Raw genomic sequence first — 23,871 nt, 5'->3', positions numbered from 1 at the left:
TCGCCCAATGTCAACGTGTGCCAGCGTGTTTCAGCGTACTTCAGTGTGCTCATAACTTATACAAAACGTACCCATAACTTATCCAATGTATGCCAGCTTTTTTGCCAGATTTTTCGTACGTCAGGCGTATTCTGTCTAAATCATCAAGGTGTGACATGGGGCTTTAGTCTGCTTTGTCTCACCCTAGTGATTTCTTAGCAATGGGATCATGGATGTCACACTCATCACTTTGTCCCAAGCTATAGTTCACTTGCAAAAAGTACATCTTAAAGGCAAACAAAAGCAAAGAGAAAAAGAAATCTGCTTTCGGTCTAGGTGAAGCAAGCAAATGCGAGTGTCCTGTTGTGAATATACCCGAAATAGAACAAGTTTGTTATTATTAGCTTCTGTGCCATTCTGGAGGGTTCATGGCTCAAGCTGTTATATTCCCCCAGCTGGTTTTATGCATTTACTACAGTATCTTGTGTGAACGCTTTGAGGCAACACAGATTGAAAACTTGATAAAAGGGATTAGATAAATGTATCTTTTATTGAACATAAAGGGGAATCTGAAAGATCATACCATTAATAGTCATTAGACCATTTTGGTCTTGGGAAATGATTTTAACAGGCATAGTAACTAAGGCTCTGTTAATTATATGGTAAGCTGCCTTAGAATTTAAGATCACATCTTATATTTTCAATACAATTCTCATTATCATCCTATCTTCAGTCAAATTAATGGACTTAAAAATGGAATTGGCTGTGATATCAGTATATCAGTGTTTGTGTTATACATTTTTCACGCTTAATTTGTTTTAACTTAGTTCTTACTAATCCCATTGTTAGGCTAAGCCTATCATTTAAGATGCTAACTCATCCTGTTAGTTCAAATCCCTTCCTTCCCTGTCTATAATCATTTGTTGTAGTCTGAATATCTGCAGATCCCAATACTTTTCCTATACCAGAGCTCTGTTTCCTTTAAATTTAATATCATTACTGTTGAACTTTTAAGAGGCTATCATAAACTCATCTACAAGCAACAAAAAAGTATAAATGTACAGACATATATCCCAACAGGCGACTTGGAATTAGAATAGGGAAGTAAAAAAAAAATGGTAAATTGTGTTAACAGGACTATTTCTATTCTGAAAACAAGTATGCAACTGTAGGGGTTCAAATTGACTGTATTAATAATTCAAAGTCAAAATAATATCTACTGAGTTATTTATTAATCTGAGGTTAGGATTAGGTAGATTCACCTGTAGTATGGCTGCACACTATAGAAAATCACACAGCTGTGAAATTTGAAATATTGCAATAAGGACAACGATTGCGGTAAGCCAAAATTCTCTTTATCCTCTCTTTTTGAGCTTATCATCTAATTCCCCAAAATATTTTTGTCATCTTCAGCATCTGTAAGACGTTGTTCTTTGTCTGGTGTGCACATCTATTGAATTGTTAAAGGTAAATGCAAAACATTTGGGATATGATTACCAACAAATCATTTTCTTATTGTGTTGTATACTTATTCTGCCATAGATTTAAACTTTTGAAACGTTGAACAATTCCACTAGACATAAGTAAAAAAAGCTACCAAAACATTCTAGTAGTCTGTATATACTGTAGGAAATGAATTCTCTATCTCAAAACTTATGGGTAAGTTCCCACAGAAAAGAGGAAAAAGGTTCCATTTGCAAAATTACACATTTAGCAAAACTTTTTCCTGTTTGTACAGTGTGTTTTTTTTTTTAGAACATTCAAAAAAAAATTTGTTTCTTTTATACGCATTGTTTTGTTTGCCCTGTTTGTGTAAAACCATCATGTGGTAATGTGTATGTAAATGTTTCTTCAACTATAAGCCAGGCACATCTACTATATATGGCTGTAATGTTTTGTTAGATGGCCTTGATGATAGTTATGTTGGATTAGTTAGGAAAATGGTATGCTGTAAAACTATTAATAAGAGACAAAAACCCTGCCAAATCCCTAGCCTGGCCAGCCAAACTAATAAGTGCTCTGTATATGGCATATAAGTTTGGAAATGAGGGAGCCTGATTTCAAGAGCATAACTTACTGTCAGCAGAAACAGTTAAGAACTATGGATGTGATGCAAACCTTCTTTATGTTTTTTAACTTAATTTCAGTAAATTAGATGATTACAGTAATACCATCTCCTTAAACTAAACTGAACAGCAACAGGACCTAAATGCAGCTACCATATCTCTATTATTTCATTTGAAGGGCAGGTATATGTCTAGAAAAAGAGCAAAGTCTTTCCTTATAGCACAGATATTTTCCTTTCCGTGATTTCGGTTACCACCTCTGACGTTTCTAAATTGTTCCTCTGTATCATGCATGCATGGAAAAATAACATTTCCACCCACCTCCAGAGCTATATTGCTCAGTGCACATACTAAAACCCTAACCCCCCCACAACAAACAATAACAAATCCCACACTCTTAGACGGGATGCTGAAGGGATGTTTGTGTTCCTTTGGTACACAGTGGCAGACATTGTCCCCTCTAGCAGCCAGAGCAAAGTTATAGTTTGGCTCAGACGTTTTAGCCGCTGTGAAAATTTCTATATCATCATAACTGATCTATTGGTTTTAAGCTCTAATCTTCTAATCAAATGTGAATCAGAGTACAAGGGTACCTAAGTCCAAATCACTACAGGGGGCATAGACAAAACCTTTTCAAGAGAACAGTGACATGTGAAAGAGGCCTGCCGGCCCCTTATTTAAAAGCCTGTCAGCCTGTGTTTGTCTCCACCATCAATTAGCTCTCTAAAGAACCTCACACCCTCACAAAATACAATGCAAGGAAGGAAGGGGGTAGATAAGAGCTGGTGTAGAGACTAATGTTTTCTTCGCCCTGCACAAATATTTCTTACAATAAAGGCATGCTATAAAACATCCAATTTGCCACTTGGCCTATCCTGTTTCTGAGTGATTAAGACAGTATTATAGGCTTTTAAAGAATGGAGTTCTCTGAAGATTGTGTTAGTCATTGTGTCATGTTTGCCAACTTCAGTCTGAAGGCAAAAAGTAACAACAAACTCTGCCAAATTTAATGCTTTAAAATTTCGGTTTTTACCAAATTTAGAATTTTTTTCAAATCTTAAGTAAAAAAAAAAACAAAGCCAGAATTGATATGTCAGTGATGATAAATGTTTTCCCCAAATCCCAATACATGCAAATAGCATGAATGCTTTAAATGTAAGGGGATTTTATACTTTTTCTCTTTCACAATGATTATACATGAGCTAATCGCAGGTTTCTGAATGATCACCGATCTTTAAAAAACTTTACCTGCTGATTCCGATTTTTGCTGATCACACAAAAATGTATGAAATTAGGGCTGGTCGATTGTTGCATCCCTGCTGTAGATTATTGGCTTTACTCTTTCTTACAGACCTCAGTGATTTGTTGTCTTTGGTACAATTGCTCAGTCAAGATACTGTAGCAATGGTTTTGGAAAATCAATGGTAGGAACCCATTAGAAACTTGGTCTGAAAATTAGATACTGATTTCTGGTATTGTTTGATTTACTACCTGCTGACTCTGATTTCTTTCCTACACATCATAACACCTCTAAGATAAAGAAGTGCTACAGTTTTTTTTTGTCAGAAGCATTACTTTTGAATCCAAGATTTTTAAAATTCTTAGCTAGATACCCTGTTGATGTATCAAGTTTATGTTTCGGTATATTCTGTCGGTATCTATACTTAATAGACTCAAGTGAGTACAAAAAAAAGTTTTTTTTTCTTAATAGATTCACACACTGAAAATGGTGAAAAAATTAATTTACTATTTTACCTTGTGAGGACTCTGATTCGTATCCCAGGATGACTAATCAGTGCATCTCAGTGGAGTTAGTCCCCTGAAAATTCAAACCCTTTAAGGTGAGAAGAGCTTGATGAGGATCTTTACATGATCAGATAAATAACTAAAGTCGAGCAAAGAGGATATTTTTTTAGATTGTATAATGAAAAAAACGTCACATTTGAGACACAACGGAACGTTGTAAGGATCAGTACCTGTGTTGTTTGATCAAATTAAGCTGAAACGCTACAAAACCTGAAATCTGCCACAAAACCTGATCAATTGAAGCTCACATTTTTTGTGACATTTTTTAGAAACAGTGAAGGTTCATTGTGTGTCCTCGTAACATCCCTCCTGGGAAATAACCATGGGTTCCTTCCCCATTATTTGATGCATTAAAACCAGTAGTTGTTTTAGACCTAACTTTTGAAAAAGTTGTTTCACATTATAAAGCCATCAGAGAAAATGTACAACATATATAAAAAAAATGTTTTCCAAATATGCTTGCTTAATTCATCCTGTAAACAACTTGTGCCATTTAGCATTACAATAGGTTGCAGAAATAGAAGATTTTGATCTCGGCTTTCCCAAAATGTTGAGGCTCTCTACCATATTGAATGTATTTCTTTAGATATGTAGGAATGACCTGTTCAGCCAACTGCATTTTTTTTGTCCTTGCATAGAACGTGTCACAGGAGTGTCGTTCTGTCACTTTGTTTCCGTACTTTGTCCATACTTGACCTAGTTTTTTGCTTTTTGTTCTTATCCATTCTTTACTGAACTCAGTTTCCTCTCACTTTGGTCCTAAAACCACACTCCCTCCTGCACAGATCTTATGTCTGCATTCTTCTCTTGTGAGGTCTTTAGATCAGTCCCTTATGAGTGCTGTTTGACATGAACATGAGTTTGACATGAACAGTCAATCTATGCATGGAGTTTGTCTACATGAACATGACATATTGTGTGTTTTCTTAACTGCTTGTGAGTGTCTCTGACCGTGAATCCCTCTGGCGTCTCTTGAGGTCCTGACATGCTCCGCGGGGCTTTATTGGGAGGATCTTAGGCCAGGAGTCAACTTCTCCTGGGGAGGTCAGGGCCGAAGCTGGGTCAGGTCCTGGTAGGTGGAGATTTTTTGGCTCATCAAGTGGTTGGTGTGGAATGTTTGAGCCAGTTGCCAGGCAAAAAGGAAGGTTTTGATTTACCCTTGTGTCTGTCGAGCAGCTTGTCGCAATTAGTGATGTCAGAAGGGAAAGAAACAAATATGAAGTATTTTCTTCAAAGAGCAAGCATTTCCTGCCCATGAGTTCATTCTTTCCTCGGGTTTCTCATTGAGGAGAGGATAAAAGTGCAGCCAATTTCTTATTAGTCATGATTTTTTAGGTTTGGGCTCTTCTTTCCTTTCAGACCCAACATCAATTGTGTTGTGTCGTGACAACTATCAAGACCATTTTTTTTCTGCTTTTCCTTGAAGACAGATTTCTTTGTGCTTACATACTCACATGGATTACTAGTAATACAACTATTGGTCATTGTGAACTATACCTCCATGATATGCCTATTCCTTTGATTAAACTAAATGACAGCTTTGTTTAGCGTGCTCCTTATATTTCATTTGCCTGCAGTATTTTAGATAATATGTCACAGCGTTCTAGTTTATGAGGCCCAACTGTGTTGTTGCAGCGAGCAAAGCCAAGTCCCCCCCTCCTCCTCCTCCTGGCTGAAGGTATCCCATGCAGAGGCCATCTGTCTCCCGCTCCACCTAATGGTAAAGGGTGGAGTCCCTTCCTTGGTCTCGTTATTTCCCAATGCTTTACTGTAAAACAAACAGCACATAGTATGGATGGAGTCTAGTTTCTTCTTATGGTTGGAAAGGCTTGAAAGCTGACAAACTGAAACAAGCCACATCGTTCAGTAGCAGTTGGAGCAGCATGTCAGGCACTATCTACGGCACGTAAGGAGAAGTCTGGTGTAAGACACGTGTCTGCAGGCATCAATGCAATGTCACGCATGCCAAGTATGACAGTTTACCACTCGACCAACCTACATCATTAAATCTCTTTCATCTGTCTGTCCATCTTCATCCATGGTCCAGTTATAGATGTATTGTAAATCTTTATATGACTGTACAGCTGTTTGCATTGTTGCAAAGCTTTGCTATTTTTTTCGACTACAATAACAAAGTTGGACAAATAGTGTGACAGTAAACAGTTGTATCAGTTCAGATGACTGTGAGATAGAAAAGCAGGAGAATCATGGCTCTGACCCCCAACACTCCCCCACAGCATTGCACCCTGGTGACTGTGACAGAAGCAATGCAAACAGGGCAACACATGCACTGGAAAACAGATTATAGCAACACCAGACCCTTTTTTTTTTTTTAGACAGGTTCATGAATCAAATTTAGGGAATAGACGTTTATAAGTGTCTAAACTATGGTGGTGAAAAGTTATAATCCAAAGTGACTTTTCCAAATGTCTTTTCAAGTAGATGACAAATAAGGCGAGACTGGTTTATTTCTCTTAGGGAAATGTGTTAACAGCCTTAATATACAGTCCCTTGCTGAAGTGCTCATACCTCGCACATTTTGTCACATAACAACCACAAGCCTTAAGGTATTTTATTGTGATTATAGAATCAAAAGTATTGAAACTTTATGTGGAAAAGAAATATAAAGTAATTTTTTAAACTTTTTACAAATAAAAGTCTGGTAAGTGAGATGTGCATGTTTATTCAGCCCTCAGTATTGACAAGTATTCACATTTTAGTACTCTCCTATACAGAGGACCTATCCAAATACCACATAAAAGATTGGCTATAATGAAGAGTTTTGATTGTATTCTCCAATATGCTTGGCAGACAGAGATTGACTTTTAAACTAAATCTGGAACAGTTCATACAAAGTCTTTTTAACTCCTCTGGACAACTTTGCTGAACACGATCTCCAGTCACCCTTTATCTAGAATGAGTCTACTTTAAAATGTGTGTTTGAAGTTTTCAGAGCAGTGGAGCTCTGCTTACACATCACTTTGAATGCTGAGCTAATGCTAAGCTAAGCCTCCCTGTAAACAAGCAGTTGCTGCTTCTTCTGTCACCTTTGTTTACTTAAAAATACTGCCACACCACTTGCATATAGACTTGCATAGACTTCCCTCTAATTTCTATAGCCTAACCCTGACCCTAAGCCTTACCATTAGCAATAGATACCTACCTAACCCTAAGCCTAACTTAAACTCAATTTACACCTTAGTCCTAAACTTAAAGGGGAACACCGTTTTTTTTGTTGTTTTTTTTTACATTGGCCCCTTGATTTTACGTTATTATGTTTATATTATATTATTATGTTCTACTCATCCATATTAGTTTTGCATCATTTGGAGTTGCCTTGAAGATATTCGGTTTTGTAATGCAAGTAACGTCTTCCTATGGGCAACGAGTTGAAGGAACAAACTAAACTGTTTATAATTTATTCTTTATGGTACGCCAGCATTCATAACATGTAGGCATTTCAAATTGTATATATATACATTTTTTTTTACAGCAAATACAGCAGTCTTATGTTAACTCCAGTTTCCTATTGTAGTGTGTTGATTTTTAAATATTTACTGTGGTCTTACTGCGGTGTCCGGCAAAAGTAGAATTAAAATCAATTAGGCTGAAGCAATTCATTTGATTATTCATGATCAGTCCATTATTGAAATAATTGTCAACTAATTTGGTAATCGGATCATTTCCTAGATTAATGGTACACAGACTCTTAAACATGCGATTTGCCTAGGAATAACCTATGAACAGCAGTAATTAAGACAAATTTCTAACTATAAAAAAATTGACAATTTTTTCCATTAAATGGTTGGTATATAAATACACATTTTGAAATATTTATTTACTTAAAGTAACCCTTCTCAGATCATTGGAGAAATTATACAATAGATCAATCTTTCACTTAAATATTGGGTGCGGCCCTAAAATGAAATTTTGCCAGCACGCCGTCCCCTCACCACCATGTGGAGACACTGTAAATGCTCTTATTAATTATTATTATTGCATATTTGCTGCACAGTTTGCAGCTGGGTGGAGTGGAGCAGATTGGACGCTATGTAAAATTAGGGGTTACGCTACTGCTATAGCTGTTACATGCCATCACTGCTCCCACTGCTCCTTCTTGTGGCTTGACTTCATTTTATTATGCGTTATGATGCCACTTACTTGGCAGGAGTATTTGAGCTCAAACTTCTACTCTCTGTTAGAGGGAAAACAATACTAGTATCCAGCCCTTACGTATTGGAGGACATTTTCAGATACAAAAAGTACAGGCATGTGATATCAGGTCTGATATTAGTATTGGTGCATTCCTGGTGTGAGATCTGGTTTAGTAGTCTGTTACTCTAACTTTACCCCTGACTTGTTCCTTGAACATAACACATTGACCCGAGGACGAAGATCTTCATTATGCTTTTTAATGACTAATGGTCTTGGAACAGCTGTATTTATTCTGAGATTAAAGTCACTACAGCTGAACTATACATACTAATAATGTCCCTTTTAAGGTTAACTGAGTGCATTAAATTTTATTCAGATATTAGACTAAATTGGGATAAATAAAATACACATGGTACTTTCAAGTTAAATCATGCTTTCTTCCACTTCACAGGACGTGTGAAGCGTTATCACTGGGTTATTTTGTGTTAACATTCTTAGTAAAATTAAGTTGTACACAGTTGTGTATGCATAGTCAAATAAAGGCTACATTTATTTTTTACATGTAGATACCCAGGAAGAATAAAACTCAATAGGAAAGAAGTTTGAAACTTCCCAACAAAACACTCCTCATGTTGAAGCATCTATTCAGTCATACTTTTGGACAGATGGTCACACACTTACTTTTTTATTTTGGGGGAGAGAAATACTCCATTTATGTGTGAGTGTGAGCGTAATCACTAAAATTACAGGGCACCAAACGGAGCTCCGGGAACGTCAGCCTTCTCTGCTCTATTCCTCACAAACCCTGATAGCATTGCTGTGGTTTACCACTCATATTCATGCCAAAGACTTGAAATACCCACCAGTGGACCACTTTTATAAGTTTTACTTCATACAGATTTTAGACGGCAAACAAAGATATAGTTCATTCTTAATCCACAGATTTTCTTTCATTAAATCATCTTATAGCAATATTTTAGTTTTTTTTTTCTTGATAAAACATTTATTTCTAAGGTTTAATGTGTCTGCTGTGCTGCTCGGTATGGTGCAGTGTTATGAATGATTGTACTGCCTCTTAAAAAAAATAAGCATGTGTTTAAATCAATGAGTCATTCTCACAAAAAGTGGAAAGAAAACATACTAAGATGGCTTTTTTTATCCTGGCAGCAACCTTAACCTGTAATTTAGGATTTATTTCAGGTTAGTTTTCCAAGATGCAGCATATAGCACCGCTGAGCTGGATGTGTTTGTTCCTTCTGTTACAACCATTTAGCCCATCTCTTAGCAATGATGTAGATTACTGATGGTGTAAACTAGTAACATAGTATGGTTTTTAGAATTGTCAAAATAGCTTTCAAAAAAGAGAAGTGCTGAGTTAAAACCCCACATACATTGAAAAGTTTCAATCTCTTTTATTTGCTTAATTACCCACCAATAGACATAACTGACTCTCAAAAGGTTTTTATTAGGAGCATGAAAGGAGCACCTGAATCCAGTTGGAATTTGTTTTCTCTCTTAATTAAAGTTAATTTAACATTTTACTTTAGAATTTGAAATCTGACTTTACCAGCTACACATCCACCTTCTATTTAAGTTGGCTAAAACGTTGGATGTGCTCTGGTTTACAGCTCATCACAAATTTGACATAATGTTGATAGACAACGCCTTAAGGCTAAAAGACACCGCTTGGACACTGACTTGACATGCTCCAGTCCCATTTCTTCAAAACATATAGAATCAGACCAGAGGGTCTGTAAACTGATCACCGGATTCACCTGAACTAGAGCTTAGGTGAAGATATGTTGGCCTTTAAGTAAACACAAAACTACACTTCCTGCAAATACCTTAAATGACGTTTCACTTTTCATCACTTTGGATGAACCTCTTAACTCCTACCCTAAATGCATTTTTACGTTCAAGTCTGTCTGATGGGTTGTATTAGCACAAAATGCAAGCCTTTGTAGTAAACATTAGTACTGTGTTACAAACCAGTTTATTCTGTGATTTGATCATTTTTAAATTGTTGTGGATGCAGTTTGATCATCCAGTGAGTGCAGTTTGTATTAAATCACCATGACTCAGTTAAGTCCGTGGTTGGAATTTGGGTTGGAGTTTTTCACTTGGCATTTACATGTTCAAACATGTTGATGGGGTCCAAAAACATATAAGGATTTGGGTCCATCTAATTGGTCCTTAGGTGTGTGTGCATGGTTGTGTTGTACATCTCTCATAGACTCATCATCATAGTCTGTTAGTGTGGGCTCTGCTGTACTGCTTAGATATGGGTGTATTAATCAGAGTTTTCGCATTTCTTTTTTTTTTTGGTCAGAAGTTTAAACTTCTAAGCTGATGGGAAATTAACACAAGTTGCATTTCAATAACTCCAATAATTTTCTTAAAGCCCATCCCTAAAACCAATATGGCTGCCTTGTGTAGTTCCGGTTGCTATTTTGTTTAAAGTACAAATAGCAAAAAAATATGTTGCATTTATTAAGCTGGAATAAAAAATATATAAAAAACACAAATGGCCTCTTTTGTTTCATCTTCCTCCAGAAAATATTACCTGATACTAACTGTTAACCTGGTCTGGTAGCATATAAATTTTTGTGTCTCACAGTTTGAAACTTGGAATTTGGAACTGAAAGTTACATCTCTTAAAGTCTCTTAAAACCACCCTTAGAAGTAAATGTGTATGGTTATTTTTTGAGGAACCTGGGATAAATAGCAGCATGTGGGAATGTACACCATCTCTCTCCAAGGCTTGCAAGAAACTTGCAAAAAGTATACCTGAAGTGAACTGAGTTGTGGCTCTGAAATGCCTGTTCAGCAGAATGTTTTTTGCTGTTTGGATTATATAGAGTTACCCCTACCAGCTTGCCAGCTGTAGCTTCAGGGCAGTGTTATCTTAGTAAGTATGATGGATGACACTTTAAGTTATATTCTATGGCTGCTTTTTACAAGTAGTATAATTTTCCGGTCAAATCTTTCTGTCTAAGTCAGGCAGACATTTAGTATACTTGTACTTTTAGGCATCTGACTGGTAGTGCATAGCAACAGGTAAAGAGCAACCAGTGCTCTTATTTTACTCTACATCCAGGCAGATGTAACTCCAGGCGTAGCAGCATTTTCATTGTAATCGCACAAAAGCAACTTTAAACTCTAGAAATAGTATAACAGCAGATTTTGAAAGCATCACTTTTATACTGATAATCTATCTGTGACTAAATTTGTTGGAGCATTCTCCTTTTCTGTCTGTCCTTTAATGTTCAAAGCATGTTTTATATGTCTAAAAAAAGACAACAAAAGTTATGAGGTAGCCCCTGAGTCAAATTAGTGGCCTCGTAAAGAAACAGGAATAAAATACATCAATTAGTTCTTTTGTTTCATCTCCTTCCAGAAAGTTGTATACGCTAGTTTGGAAGGTGCTCTAATAATTAGCTAGAGGAGCAGTCTGAGTGTCCTGTGGTGAAAGTGTGCCGCTATGGAGGCAAAGCAGAACCCGCAGTCACGCACAGGAAGTCTGCTTCTTCTTACATTAGGAAACAAAAATATGCATTAAACACAGAAGCTACTTTCACCAACGGAAGGAAATAAAACTAAAATCTTTGGCATACATGATTTGTTGTGGAAAGATTTGGTGTGCTTCTATCTGTACAAGTAAAGATATTGTTTGCTTTTTTTGTTTACCCATTTTAATATAGAATAATACAAGATCTGATCTTGATTGGCTGCCTGTAAATTTTAATCCAATCTATTGATCATACATCTCACTTTTACAAAGTCCTTCTTGTCTGATAATCTTTATCTATGCCTTACCTCTGGTTTACATTCATTAATTGAAGACCATAATCTTTCCACTTCATGAACAAATTTTGAGTGATAGTTTTCCTGTTAATTTGCTGCTTTCCTAATAACATCTCAACCTCTTTTTTGTCCTGTTTTATCCAGCAGGTGTAAGCAGTAACAAAGTGGTTGTTCCTGACAAAGTGAATGCAGTGCTTGGCAAGAACATCACTCTCAGCTGCCTAATAGAAGCAGGATCCAACCTCAGCCTCACACAGATCTCCTGGGAACGTCGTTCACCTTCAGGCCCCGTTACCCTGGCAGTTTACAATCCAGACTATGGCACTTCATATGCTAAGGAATATGGCAAACGCATCGCATTCGTTTCCCCTTCCATACGAGATGCCACCATTACCATCGAAGGTGTTGGTTTGTCCGATATTGGAACCTATACCTGCAAAGTGACGACTTTTCCTTTGGGCAACACACAAGCGTCAACCTTTGTAAATGTTTCAGGTAATGTATAATCAAAGGGTCCTTTGAGTTTTTCTTTTATTTTTATTTGATTTAAAAATTTTCAATGCAGTTCACTGTTTCTTGTGTTAAAACAAAACAAAACAGACCACTAACTGCTAGCTCTGATAAAATAAACCGCTCCCAAATGCTGCCTAACATTTAAACTACTACTGGGAAAAGATGACATTTCTTTTGAAATTTATGTTGGATTCTATAACTAAGAAGAATCTCCTCTGGCTTGACCTCAGTTATTTTAAGTTTTAATCTTCCAAAAGCAGTCACTGCTGTTTCAAAACACGATTTTAAATATGACGGTGTCTCTCATCTGTTTCCTTTAAACAAAATGAAAGAACTTCAGGCTGAATTTGAATCAGACACAGAAACAAGTTAATTGCAGGGTGTGATGCAAAATAAGTCTCATAACATTCAGTTAGATTTAACCAAGTTGAATGAAAATGTAGATCTGGGATGAAGCAAAACAACTACTGGCTCTTTTTGTGCTTTTTATCGTCCTACCTTAAAGGTTTTTTTAAAATCATTCTCAGTTTATCAAGTGCTATCTAGCTAGAGAAATCAATTTGTGACCATAATCTTTGATTTTTAGAGTGACAAATGAAAGCTAGGTCAGAAATGTATAAATCCATAATTGTTCTGATCAGTGAGCACACCATACTTAAGCCCATGAAATATTAAATGACTGTTTAAAAAAGAGTAAAACCCTGTCTTGCAAACAGGGTTTGCAATACAAACATATTTACACATAAAATATATTTTTAAAGAAGTTGATGACCTTTCTCTGCTTTTAGCTTATGTCTTAAGCTCTAAATATGACTCAATGTTGACCATAAGATATTGTGCTATTTAGTGCAGCTTTTTGTCCTCCTACAGAGACAGAAGACTGTGATGTCTAATGAGTGCTACATTAAGTATTGCAAAAGCCACAATGTCTGGAACCTGGCAGAGCTCTGTTACACCTTGCTGTCTTCTCCAAGCAGTTTCTCAGGCACTTTTTGGCTCATAGGAGAAACATGCACACCCATATGTAAACCCACGCCTTATTTACAATTTAGATGTAATTAGGATGTGATTACAGAGGAAGCATGTGTCCTTTGGTGTCTGATATGCGCCATGTGGGAATTAGGTTACCCTAATGGGTAGTTTTCGTAGACAAGGAGCATCACAGTGCAAAGACTAAAGTCAGCTGGTTGCCATTCCCATATTCTATTTTATATACATTTTTTTGTTTGTGTATTGCTACCTATATTTCAAATTACTCTTTGTTATCATAATGGAGCTCACAATTCCACTGCAGCAAATGGCACTAACCAAATTATGATCAATGCCAGTTAAAAAAATATATAAATAATTCAGTGCCTTAAAGAATTATTTATGTTTTGGTTTTTAAAATTGTTTCCAATAGTTAAATTAAAAAGTTTGATGTGATAGCCTAAAACCAAAACAACCAATCCCTTTCAGAATTCACCTAACTGTTAAATAGAGGGGAACCTGTATGTTTTAACTCTCATTTTAAATCCAGCTGTTCTATGAAAACCTCAGAACTTATTCAGACCATTGGTAAACAAATATTACAATGAAGCCCAAGTAAAACATCCGATATTTAGGGTTATTATTCCACACCATATCACAAGCTTTAAAAATCTAATAGAGCACTGTTCAATCCATTTTTTCTACTGCTGATGACCGCGGGCTAGTGCCTATCCCTAGCAGTACACCCTGAACCACCAGTTTATAGCAGGGCAACACTAAGACATACAGCCATGCACAAAATTTTTCCTAGAGACACCAATCAATCTAGCAGTCATATTTCTTGACTGTGAAAGGAAACCAGATTACCTGGAGAACAACATGCACACTCCATGCAAAAGACACTCCATTCAAACCTAGAACCTTCTTGCTGCAATGTTACATGAAGTAAAGGCATACCTGCAATCATGCTACAAATGCAGCACTTTGCAGCCCCACTGTATAATACTTAATCTAAAAACAGAAAGTGCGACACAAGCTGCACAGCTTCCAAGAGAGGAGGTAGTATTAATCTGAGCGGCAACAAATAAGGCCCTGGTAACACTGGAAGAGCTTCAGAGATCATGTTGAGAATCGCTCAACAGACCATTATTTTTAATGTTCCTGTATCAATTTCAAAATGGAATTGGCAAAAACAATGCATCCCCCAGGAAGGGAACTCTGTTCTTGTCTAACACAAACCAAATCCACATCTAATGGCATCCCACAATCCTTTATGCTCCCACAATCCTTTATGCTGTCCTCACCTCCGGTCCCTCCTGTTCTGTGCCATGCAGCTCCGTACCACACTGTCACACTAATGCAAATGATGCTCAGGCCATGTTTGCTTAGTGATTAGCAGAACATTCTTGAGTGAAGAGGGCAGGACTGAGAACACAACCCTGTGGCACACCATTGTGTAGGATCAGTAGGGTCGACGTGACTTTCTTTGTCCCAACCACCTGGGGCCTGTTGGTGGGTAAGTTTCTAGTTTCTGATCCAGGAGCATATAAACCCATATTATGGGCTTTCAGTCCTTTCATGTCCAGAAGGACAGTGTTGAAAGCTGAAAATCCACAGATGAGTCAGATCGAATGTGCAGTTATAAGAAGAGCGCATCCTGTGTGGAACAATTCTTCCTGTAAGCGAACAGCAGGCTGTGCACGCCAGCAGATACGTCTTAGATGTACTTTAAAGTTGCCGTTCCTGTTGTCCTGGACAGCCTGCAGTTCGCTTACAAACCTGCAGGGAGTACAATTATGAACAAAAAAGAATTACTTTTATAAACCTTGACCTCTAACGTAGCCTTTGATTTGAGATTTATTCCATATGTGTTATACTTACGTCCTTTTCAACTGGTTACTTTTTTTATCCCTAGATTCCTTGTTTGATTCCTGTTTATATTTTGAGGATCTTGAAAAGCACACGACTGCATTTCCATTCCTTTTAAATTAGCTACAGTAAAAACATTGAACAGTCAAGCCCTTGAGTAATGTACTAAAGTCACGGCACACTTTGTAATGATTAACAGGTGCAGTGGATGTTGGCGTAATTTCAGAAGTCACACTCTTGATACAAACATCTTGAATATGAACAATATCAGGAGAGAGAAACCAAAATATTTATCCACGCATAAGCTTTCTGGCCTGAGTTTTCTTTTCTTCTTTTTCAACAACAACAGGAAAGGACATAATATTTAGGCATCAGTTTAGTAGGCGCTGTGCTACTCCGCTCGAGGTAAAAACCCTCTCATGTCAGCAGAAGGAAGAAAAATATTACCCTAAGTGAATAAGCTACAATAAGCCTTTGTGTTTAACTGCTGGTGGGTCAATGGAAATCTACCAAGCAAGTGAGTTACCTTTAAAAAACAGGGATGCAATTAGGTTTACAAAGTGCATTTTACAGATAAGAAACTACTGCTGCATTTTTGTAAAGCATGGAAGCTCGACAAATTAAATTATAAGTCTCCTATTTTAGTAACACAGCTCTCTAATTTAGCTGGTTAATGACTGGCTTAATAAGTCTTTAAATTGAGTTTTTCAGTTGGTTTGACATGAGATAAGTGTCATGGCTTGATTGCAATAAAGTAGTTTCAGATCTGCATTTGGCCTGTTAAAAAGATTCTGGGTTTCCCCAAATATAATATGAGTCAGAATGTCGCAATGTGCTCGTGTTATTGCTATACAGTAACCATCACAGTCATGGTGGGTTTTTTTAGATAAAACTTTTCATTTTATTTTGCTTCCAAAAACATTTATCCCTCAATTCCCCTCAAGAATCTTTCACATCAGTATCAAACCATCAGGGTGTGTGTGTCAGTGAAACAAAAAGGGCCAATGCAGCCAGTTTGCTGAAGGGAAATTGTTACCCTCTCACTCCCAACCCTTTTCCACACATTCAGAGAGTTCCCTTCCTTTTCTGAATTCGACTCCAAATTAACATGTCTGTCTGATTTAGTTATTCTGATGTTTCAGCTGCTACTATAGAGCAGCTACTGTTTTAAAGGTCATAGGGCTGCAAGGAGGGGCAGAGAGAAGTGAGGAAAGAATGTGAGTTGGAGCTGTGAGATTGGCGTCCCCGCCCCTCCTAGGGGTACATGAGATGGCTTGTTATTTTTGGAAACAGGGGGGTACCTCTAGATTTGTTCATTTCTTGTTGGCCATCTTTTTTTTGCTGACAAGAATGAGAGATTGTAGTTTGAGCTCCATTTCTAAAGCTTTACATGCTGATCAACAACTTGTTTGTTGTTTGATTTGGTTTTAGCTAGCAGAGAAAGTGGGGATGGTGCACTGCAGTACAAAGCCGAAGAAATGAACCAGTTTTAATCATGCTGGTTGTTTTCTTGTGTTCCCGACCAGTGAGTGTTCTCCTTTGTTCCTATGTACAGTCCTCTTACTGTACCTACTTTTTCTTTACCTTTCCTGACGGTCGGTGGTGATAGTTAGTGGTTTGTTGTTTTGTGTGATTCTGATGACTCACTGGAATAAACTAGTAACTTTTGGACACAAATGGCTGCCCCTTATTGGACCCATCTTTAAAGCCCCTGAAGTTTGCAGATGACGTCACCTTCAATGTCATCCAGGCGTCCAACATAGCTGCATAAAGACAGGATGCAGCAGGACTGCTCAGAAAATCCCCCAAATATAAACGCTTACTAGTACATACTACTTTTATATAGTCGTATTTTCCCTCTTTAAGCGCACTTTTATATAGTGTGGTTTAGGGCTGGGCAATTAATTGCATTTGCAATATAATCGCAATTTTAGAAAATGTAATTTTCAAATCGCAGAGGCCCTCAATTTTGGTTACGTTACATTTGACAAGACTAAGAGACTAATTTTTTAATTGCAGTGGCAGTAATGTGTTTATTGTGGGTTTGCTTCCATAAAAAGAAATAAACATTTTCAGCTAGCTTGCAGATCCATGTATGCAAGTAGAAATAAGCACTTTTCCAAGCAAAGGTTACAGTGAAATCATGCAACAATGTACTCTGCACAAGCAAGCTTTCAAGGGAATGAAACAACTGAAACCCCGGAGTAAAACATTGACTTGCTTGTGGCTAGTGCATAGGAAAATTAAAATAAAATAGCAATAACTGTCTAAAATAATTGCAATTTTGATTTTTCGGCAAAATCATTCAGCCCTAGTGTGGTTGTCTGTACTGTTGATTACAATATCGATGATGGAAAACCATAGTCGGGTTCCTTGTTTGTGCAAACTAAATTGACAACTAAAGTTGTTTCTCATTCTGAATAACAAAAAAAATAAATACAGGGCATGACATTAACTTCCGATGTCTGCTCTGTTGAAAGTGCAGAATCGATGTTACCTCTTTTGCAGTTAAGTATAGTGAGGCCACTGGACATTACTTATTCATGCATGCATACAAAACAATCAATAATTGTTTTAAGATGTTGTTTCCAATCCATTTTTTTTTCTCTTGTAAACAGTGGAGCCCAAGGTGTACGTATCTGCAGGTCCTGCAGCTCTTCTGGATGGTGGGGATGAGGCGCTGGTGGCTACTTGCATAGCAGAGCGTGGCCGTCCTGCCGCTGAGGTTTTCTGGGAGGCTGAGCTGTATGGTAGATCTGACGGGCAAAAGCAGGAGGATCTGAATGGTACCACTACAGTTCGAGTTAACTACATGTGGAAACCTCAGAGTTACGCTCAAGGAAAGACGCTCACCTGTGTGGTGCGCCACCCAACTCTGCAAACAGAATTCCGCATACCCTACAAGTTAAATGTTCAATGTAAGTACTAAATCAACACAACTCTCTCATATAATTACAACAGAGATTTTTTTTTGTTTTTATATATATAATTGACTGTCGACATATGAATTACAGACATTTTTTCTTTTACTTTGATAATGTTCTGCATCTATTTGGCTATTGAATCATGTATAATTGTTCAAAAACGAAATATAAACTTTACATGTTGAAAAATCAACGTTTCAGGATTTCCCTGTTCAAAACACAGAGTAAATAGGTTGTGTAATCCATACTGATCATAAACTTGTGTATTTTGCTTCACAGATTTGATACTTTTCTCTCTTCATAATTTTATTGTTTCACCAACTGTCTCTGACAATTTAGCTTCAACTATTTCTTTCATTTTTTTTATCAGTCTTTGAAAATGTATTTCATTTTTGCAATAAATGCTGCTATTTATAGTATACTGCAAAACAAATGTAACTTTTCCTACTTTGCCAACCTAAAAACAATAAAAACTAAGAAGGTCTCTATTCAGTAAATTCTGACTGACACACTAATCAAAACTGAAGTGCAGATGAACCTAAACAGGCCTTATTCCAGCCTATATTTTAAATGTAACAACTCTGTAACAATTATGGTATGTACCGCACTTATGCTGTATTTAATGAATTTTTGTTGTTTACATTTTTTAAGAAACTATTTACTAAGATGGAGACACTTTGTGTAGTTATATGGGAATAAAATGAGCATGAATGATCTCCAGCAGATCATTTGAAATAACAGATGTCTATAATGGAAAATTAAAGATTTAAACTTTCAAACTGGAACTGCTTAAAATCTTGACAGCAGTGACAGCTTAATGATATAAAGGCCCCTTTTTAAGGGAGAATGCATCACTTAAAGTATCAATTTGCTGTAGTTTCACTGAATTAAAGTCAGGGTCACTAAGGTGTACCATGCTTCCTTAACTAACAGTCTATTTGCTCTGCCTGAGTGCAGACTAATGAAGGTGTTTTATTAAATATTGATCAAGCCTTAACAGCAACACAAGTAGCAGAGGATGGAGACACGAGGAAAGCAAGGTTAATGCAGGAAGAAAGAGGCTCTCTAGTTCAATAAATCATGTCAAGTGCAGAGGCAAGGGATTTTAAGTGCAAAAGAAGCACATTTGTGAGCTGTGAAGAAAGTTCAGCAGAGGCTCCAGTAGTGACAGCTATTCCTGTAATGCACGGTTCTTCATTTGTTCTCCAGAGAAATCAAAAGGAAAGACTGGATGTCTGTGTCACTGTTTGCCTTGTATTATTACAGCGGCATGTGCAGGGCTTCAATTATGTATTACAGGTGATGGTGCAGGGAGGTTTATGAGGCAGTGATGATCTACTGACTGAGTCTGCTGTTTTCTAACTTTCCATCATCAGATCTTCATCTGTTTGTGCTACAGCAGATGCTGTACAGTGTTCCTGTCAGTTCTTAGGTCATGGCTGTTCTGTGCATAATACATGCTTTGTTCCACTGCCAAAGCTGTTTTTCACTTGACAAAGAAGTTTTAGTTTCTTATTGTTAGACATAAAATTTAATTAAATACAATTATCATCATAACCAAAAAGATTTTTGTAGGAGGTTAAAGAAAATGGAAAGAGGTGTAAAACATGTATTTGTTTTTTTTTTATACTAAGGCAAATTTTTAATCTAATCATTTGTTGCTTGTTTGTTTACAGTTGCACCTAATATATCCCTACAAGGGATTGATCAAATCTGGTATGTGGGTCAAACAAATGTGAAAATCAGCTGCACAGCCAAAGCCAACCCTCCTGCCCATGACTACAAATGGATCAGGTCAGTGTCTTTATTGACTCTCCTCTTTTTCTCTTTTTAACGCTGCCACCTTTTCTGTAAGAAAACCTACAGGCCACCTGCAAACACAGCTTGTTCATTCTTTATTCAGAAAACTTTACCAGAACACAGGTTATAGGTAGAAGATTCCTCTCCTTTCCTTATTTGAATTAGTTGAGTTTCTGTTTATTAACTGTAAAACTGCCATGCTTCGTTACAGCCCTCTATACAGTTATCGTTAAATATACTTCACCTCACGCACAATGTCCTTTAATGTGTGTACATTTCTTCATTTGGGGAGAAAACTGCATGCGTAAAAATGTTTTTAAATATCCTTTTTTATCAAATAGATAAAGCATTTTCTGTAAGTTTTACATTACCTTTTTTTAGTTGACCAGCATCAGGAACTTTTAATTAGTAACTTGACTTTTGTAACTTGACAGAAGTTACAAAAGTCAAAGACTTGTTTTTCCCTGGAGTATGACTCAGAGGACAAATAGTTTCACACTTCGGTAGATATTAAAGAGCACAGTAAAAAAAAAAAAAAAGGAATATATAACATTTTCTATATTTGAAGGTTTATAGTTGCTTTTTAGGCTTGGGGTCACCAAGTTCCCATAATAAACATTATATTGTGATATTCTATATTTGAGTCAAAGTTTATTTTAAGGAAAGATACTAATAAATCAGGAATATGCTGTATTTTGAAACACTTTTGCTACTAAATCCTTTAGGGGAAAACTCACTGTACTGATTTGTGATATAATATTCTTTATTTAAACTAAAAACACATAAGCAATTGCTTCACACATCTTGATTTAGTGCCTCAAATCTCTTGAATGGCACCAAAAACTCATGTGAGGACTAAATTCTCTGAAGGGTCGCAGATAATCATTAAATGAAATTGTCTGAGCCCTTTTAGCAGGTTTAGAGTAGTAAAATCTTCACTGGGTCTTAGAAACTTTTGTAAAAGTGTTAAATACAGTCATGTTGTCAAACACAACAATGTAAAGTTTGAGAATCATTATTTAGTAAAAGCTTCCACTGAAGTACAATAAAGAAATTGGCTGGTTTTATGAGCTAGAAAATAAGAGGGTGCAAAATATACAAATAGTTATTTTATATCCGTACCAAAAGATTTATTTAACAAAGTAAAATCAAACACAACATGAGACTGGTTGCTATTTGGAGCTGTACCTCAAAACAGCTCATTATTTCTCCAATACAGTAAAATTAGTAGTTTGTTCTGCTTTGTAAAGTACGGGCAGTCTAGCCCTGGACCCTGGTACTGTGAACCCTAGTACTGCACCCTTAATGAAAAAATGATTCCTTGGTGACAACTTCTCATCATCCAGGACTCCAAACAGACCAACTTTTTGCATCAATGCAGTGATTTTATTTATTTATTTTTTTTTTTTTTCAATTTGGTGTTCTATCGCAATATTTAGTTGAGCCTTGTTGTTTTTTAGTGTGTGTGTTTTTTTTCCTGATGCTTTACTTTTAAGATATTTCATCCCTAAAACATTTCATCTACAGATGAACAGTCATGTAATTATATAAGTTGGACTCTTCTGTTCTTAGTCCTGTACAAAACTTCCATGACCGGTATTTCTAGGTGCATTCTAGAGCTGGAAGTATCAGTTCATGAGGATTACCTAGATAGGGATGGAAAAATGGAAAATACTTCTTTGGGAATGGATTTGATTATTTAAAAATGATTTTAACAGTTTAAAGCTAAAAAAAAAAAAAAAAGTTAATCTTTCATGATGCAATAACTGCTCAAGTGTTGACTTTTCCGTTTTGTCTGCACGGTAGAATATATCACGTTTAATTTCTTTTCTAGGATGGATGGATCAATGCCGGAAGGTGTTAAGATCTCAAACAACAATCTTTCTTTCACACGTCCACTGGAGCGCAATGACTCAGCAGTCTATCGCTGTGAGGTGACTAATGACATTGGTCGCAGCATTCAAGATGTCACCTTCTGGGTTCAAGGTACTTTTTACTTTCTCTCACAGTGTGGTTAGATATTACCCGATCTGCTGAACATTAGCATGAAAAACAATGTTTGTTTAAGTTTAGTTTTTGTTTACTTTTAGCTATATTCATGTAGGATACATCTCAGTAATTCAGGCTGCTAGAACATCTAAGGTTTCATATAAATCTAAAATGTCTGTGTCCAGATGCACTTTCACACGTTCCTGGCAACAGAGGAGCACGGGGCATAGATTAACAATCTTAGAACCAAAAGCTTCTTCTGTTGTGGTTTTTGCTACATTAGATGACTTAGATAAGAAAGAAGCTGTTTATCCCTGCTGGTTCAGCAAAGTATTCCCCCATATCACCTTTTTACTGTGCTTTGTTAAGGTCAGGTTACACAGCAGGACATAATGAATCAGATTTTCTGATTTGCAGCATGTGGAAGTGTGTTTTGAGACCTCATTCAGCAACAACTGTGGAATATCTATTAGTAAAACTTGAATGTCATATTAAACGTTGCTGTTATGTGACAAAATGTTCAGCATTGTGGGAATAGTTTTGAGCTGCAGGTCATCCTAAAAATAAACCTTAAGGAATCTAAGTTGCCCCCATCTGCTTCCTTTGTCATTGTTCCTTCATTACATTGTTGGGTCTGAATACTAAGAACTCTTCTTTTCTTTTCTTTTCTTTTCTTGTATTTTTACCTCTCATCATTCCTTTTATTTAAATTTATTCTTCCAAGCAAAGTAAAAAGCTACTTTTGGGCACTGCTTTCCTCTAACCATCACAGTCATCCTGGTATCTTACTGAGGACCAGGAAAGAGCCTCAGGATTCCCAAAACACACTGACAGGCTGCATCTGTGGGCTGCCTGTTTTCAGGCAGGCCTGCTCCGAATGAAAGCACAGCTGACATCTTGTCCAGAACAGATTTGCACTGAGCAATTATCTTGTTTTTCTTGTCAAATATTAAGTCTTGGGCATGCATCCTCTTGCCTCCATCCCCTGTGGAAATGACCTGTTCGAACTCAGTTATATCCACTGCCCCCTTTAAGCTTTTATGTTTCACATTCCCAGTTTTTCTCTGTAGCCTTGGGCTTTCTTTGCACATCTCTTTATAGATAGTCAGCTACATGCCCTTTAGATTCCTTTTCCCTAAACAAAATGTTGTTAATTGAAAAACCAAAACAACAACAAGTGTTTAACTTCACCAACCTTGATCTGTGTCTGCTATCTTCTCTAATGTCTTACTTTCCTTCTGATCCTTTGCTCTCACACCTTGCGTGCAATATTAGGTAATTAGATTCTTACTTAACCAACTGTGGCAGTAATTATAGGTCTACAAGGACCTAGACTGTGTTCTTAATGCACTTAGGCTTATTATCTGCACGAGAGCCTATCGAATTGGGTTAGACCTACAGGCTCCAGGTCAGCCTGGAGACACTTATCCTGACCTTGAGCTCCAAGCAGCTCTGTCTACAATCAGAAGAGCTGGAGGATACTGTACATCAGATTCAGGAAACCTTGCATCGATCAAACAGGGTTTCATCTTCTCACATGTCTCTCGCTCTGCTGGCTTTAGAAATGAAGCAGGTAGACCATCTGAGTCTCACATGCTGACACAACCTGTCACTTAACACTTAAAGTACCTTCCACAAATATTTATACCATTTTACTGTTACAAACTTCATGGTGTTTTATTGATTATACAAGACAAACTAGTGTATATTTGCTAGTGAAAGGAAAGGAGTCCATGGTTTTGACAAATGATGCGATTTTGGTATGAGTTTGTATTTAGACCCAGAGATGTATCGTTATGTTGCTGTTATAGCACTAAGTCTCTTGCTGGTAGGTCTCCACCAAATTTATACATTCAGAGTTGTAAAGTAGTCAGTTTAAGCTCATTCTTCAAAATTAAGCATCTATGATCATCAGTCTTTCATAGATTCTCAATTCACTCAATCTCTATGCTTTCACTGGGCCATCGAAACAAGATACGCTTTGACTTAAAGGCATA

The 23,871-nt window shown here is 36.9% G+C and overlaps 1 protein-coding gene across 2 annotated transcripts in view; it reads left to right on the top strand.

The window, feature by feature from the left end:
• Window positions 1–23,871, top strand: part of LOC107099542 (nectin-3-like protein) — a 47,427-nt gene that overhangs the window by 15,547 nt on the left and 8,009 nt on the right. Inside the window, exons 2-5 of one of the 2 annotated variants that reach the window (XM_015397708.1) lie at window positions 11,958–12,305; window positions 17,780–18,079; window positions 19,762–19,879; window positions 21,720–21,871. In XM_015397708.1, coding sequence (XP_015253194.1) covers window positions 11,958–12,305; window positions 17,780–18,079; window positions 19,762–19,879; window positions 21,720–21,871 — 918 coding nt within the window. Of the gene's footprint in view, window positions 1–11,954; window positions 12,306–17,779; window positions 18,080–19,761; window positions 19,880–21,719; window positions 21,872–23,871 lie in introns of both variants that reach the window. The other variant, XM_015397707.1, reaches the window with a different exon arrangement.

This window comes from Cyprinodon variegatus, unplaced genomic scaffold (genome assembly GCF_000732505.1).
Source record: "Cyprinodon variegatus isolate N-32 unplaced genomic scaffold, C_variegatus-1.0 Scaffold882, whole genome shotgun sequence".
Classification (NCBI taxonomy): domain Eukaryota; kingdom Metazoa; phylum Chordata; class Actinopteri; order Cyprinodontiformes; family Cyprinodontidae; genus Cyprinodon; species Cyprinodon variegatus.
This window is presented reverse-complemented; position numbering and strand designations above follow the sequence as displayed.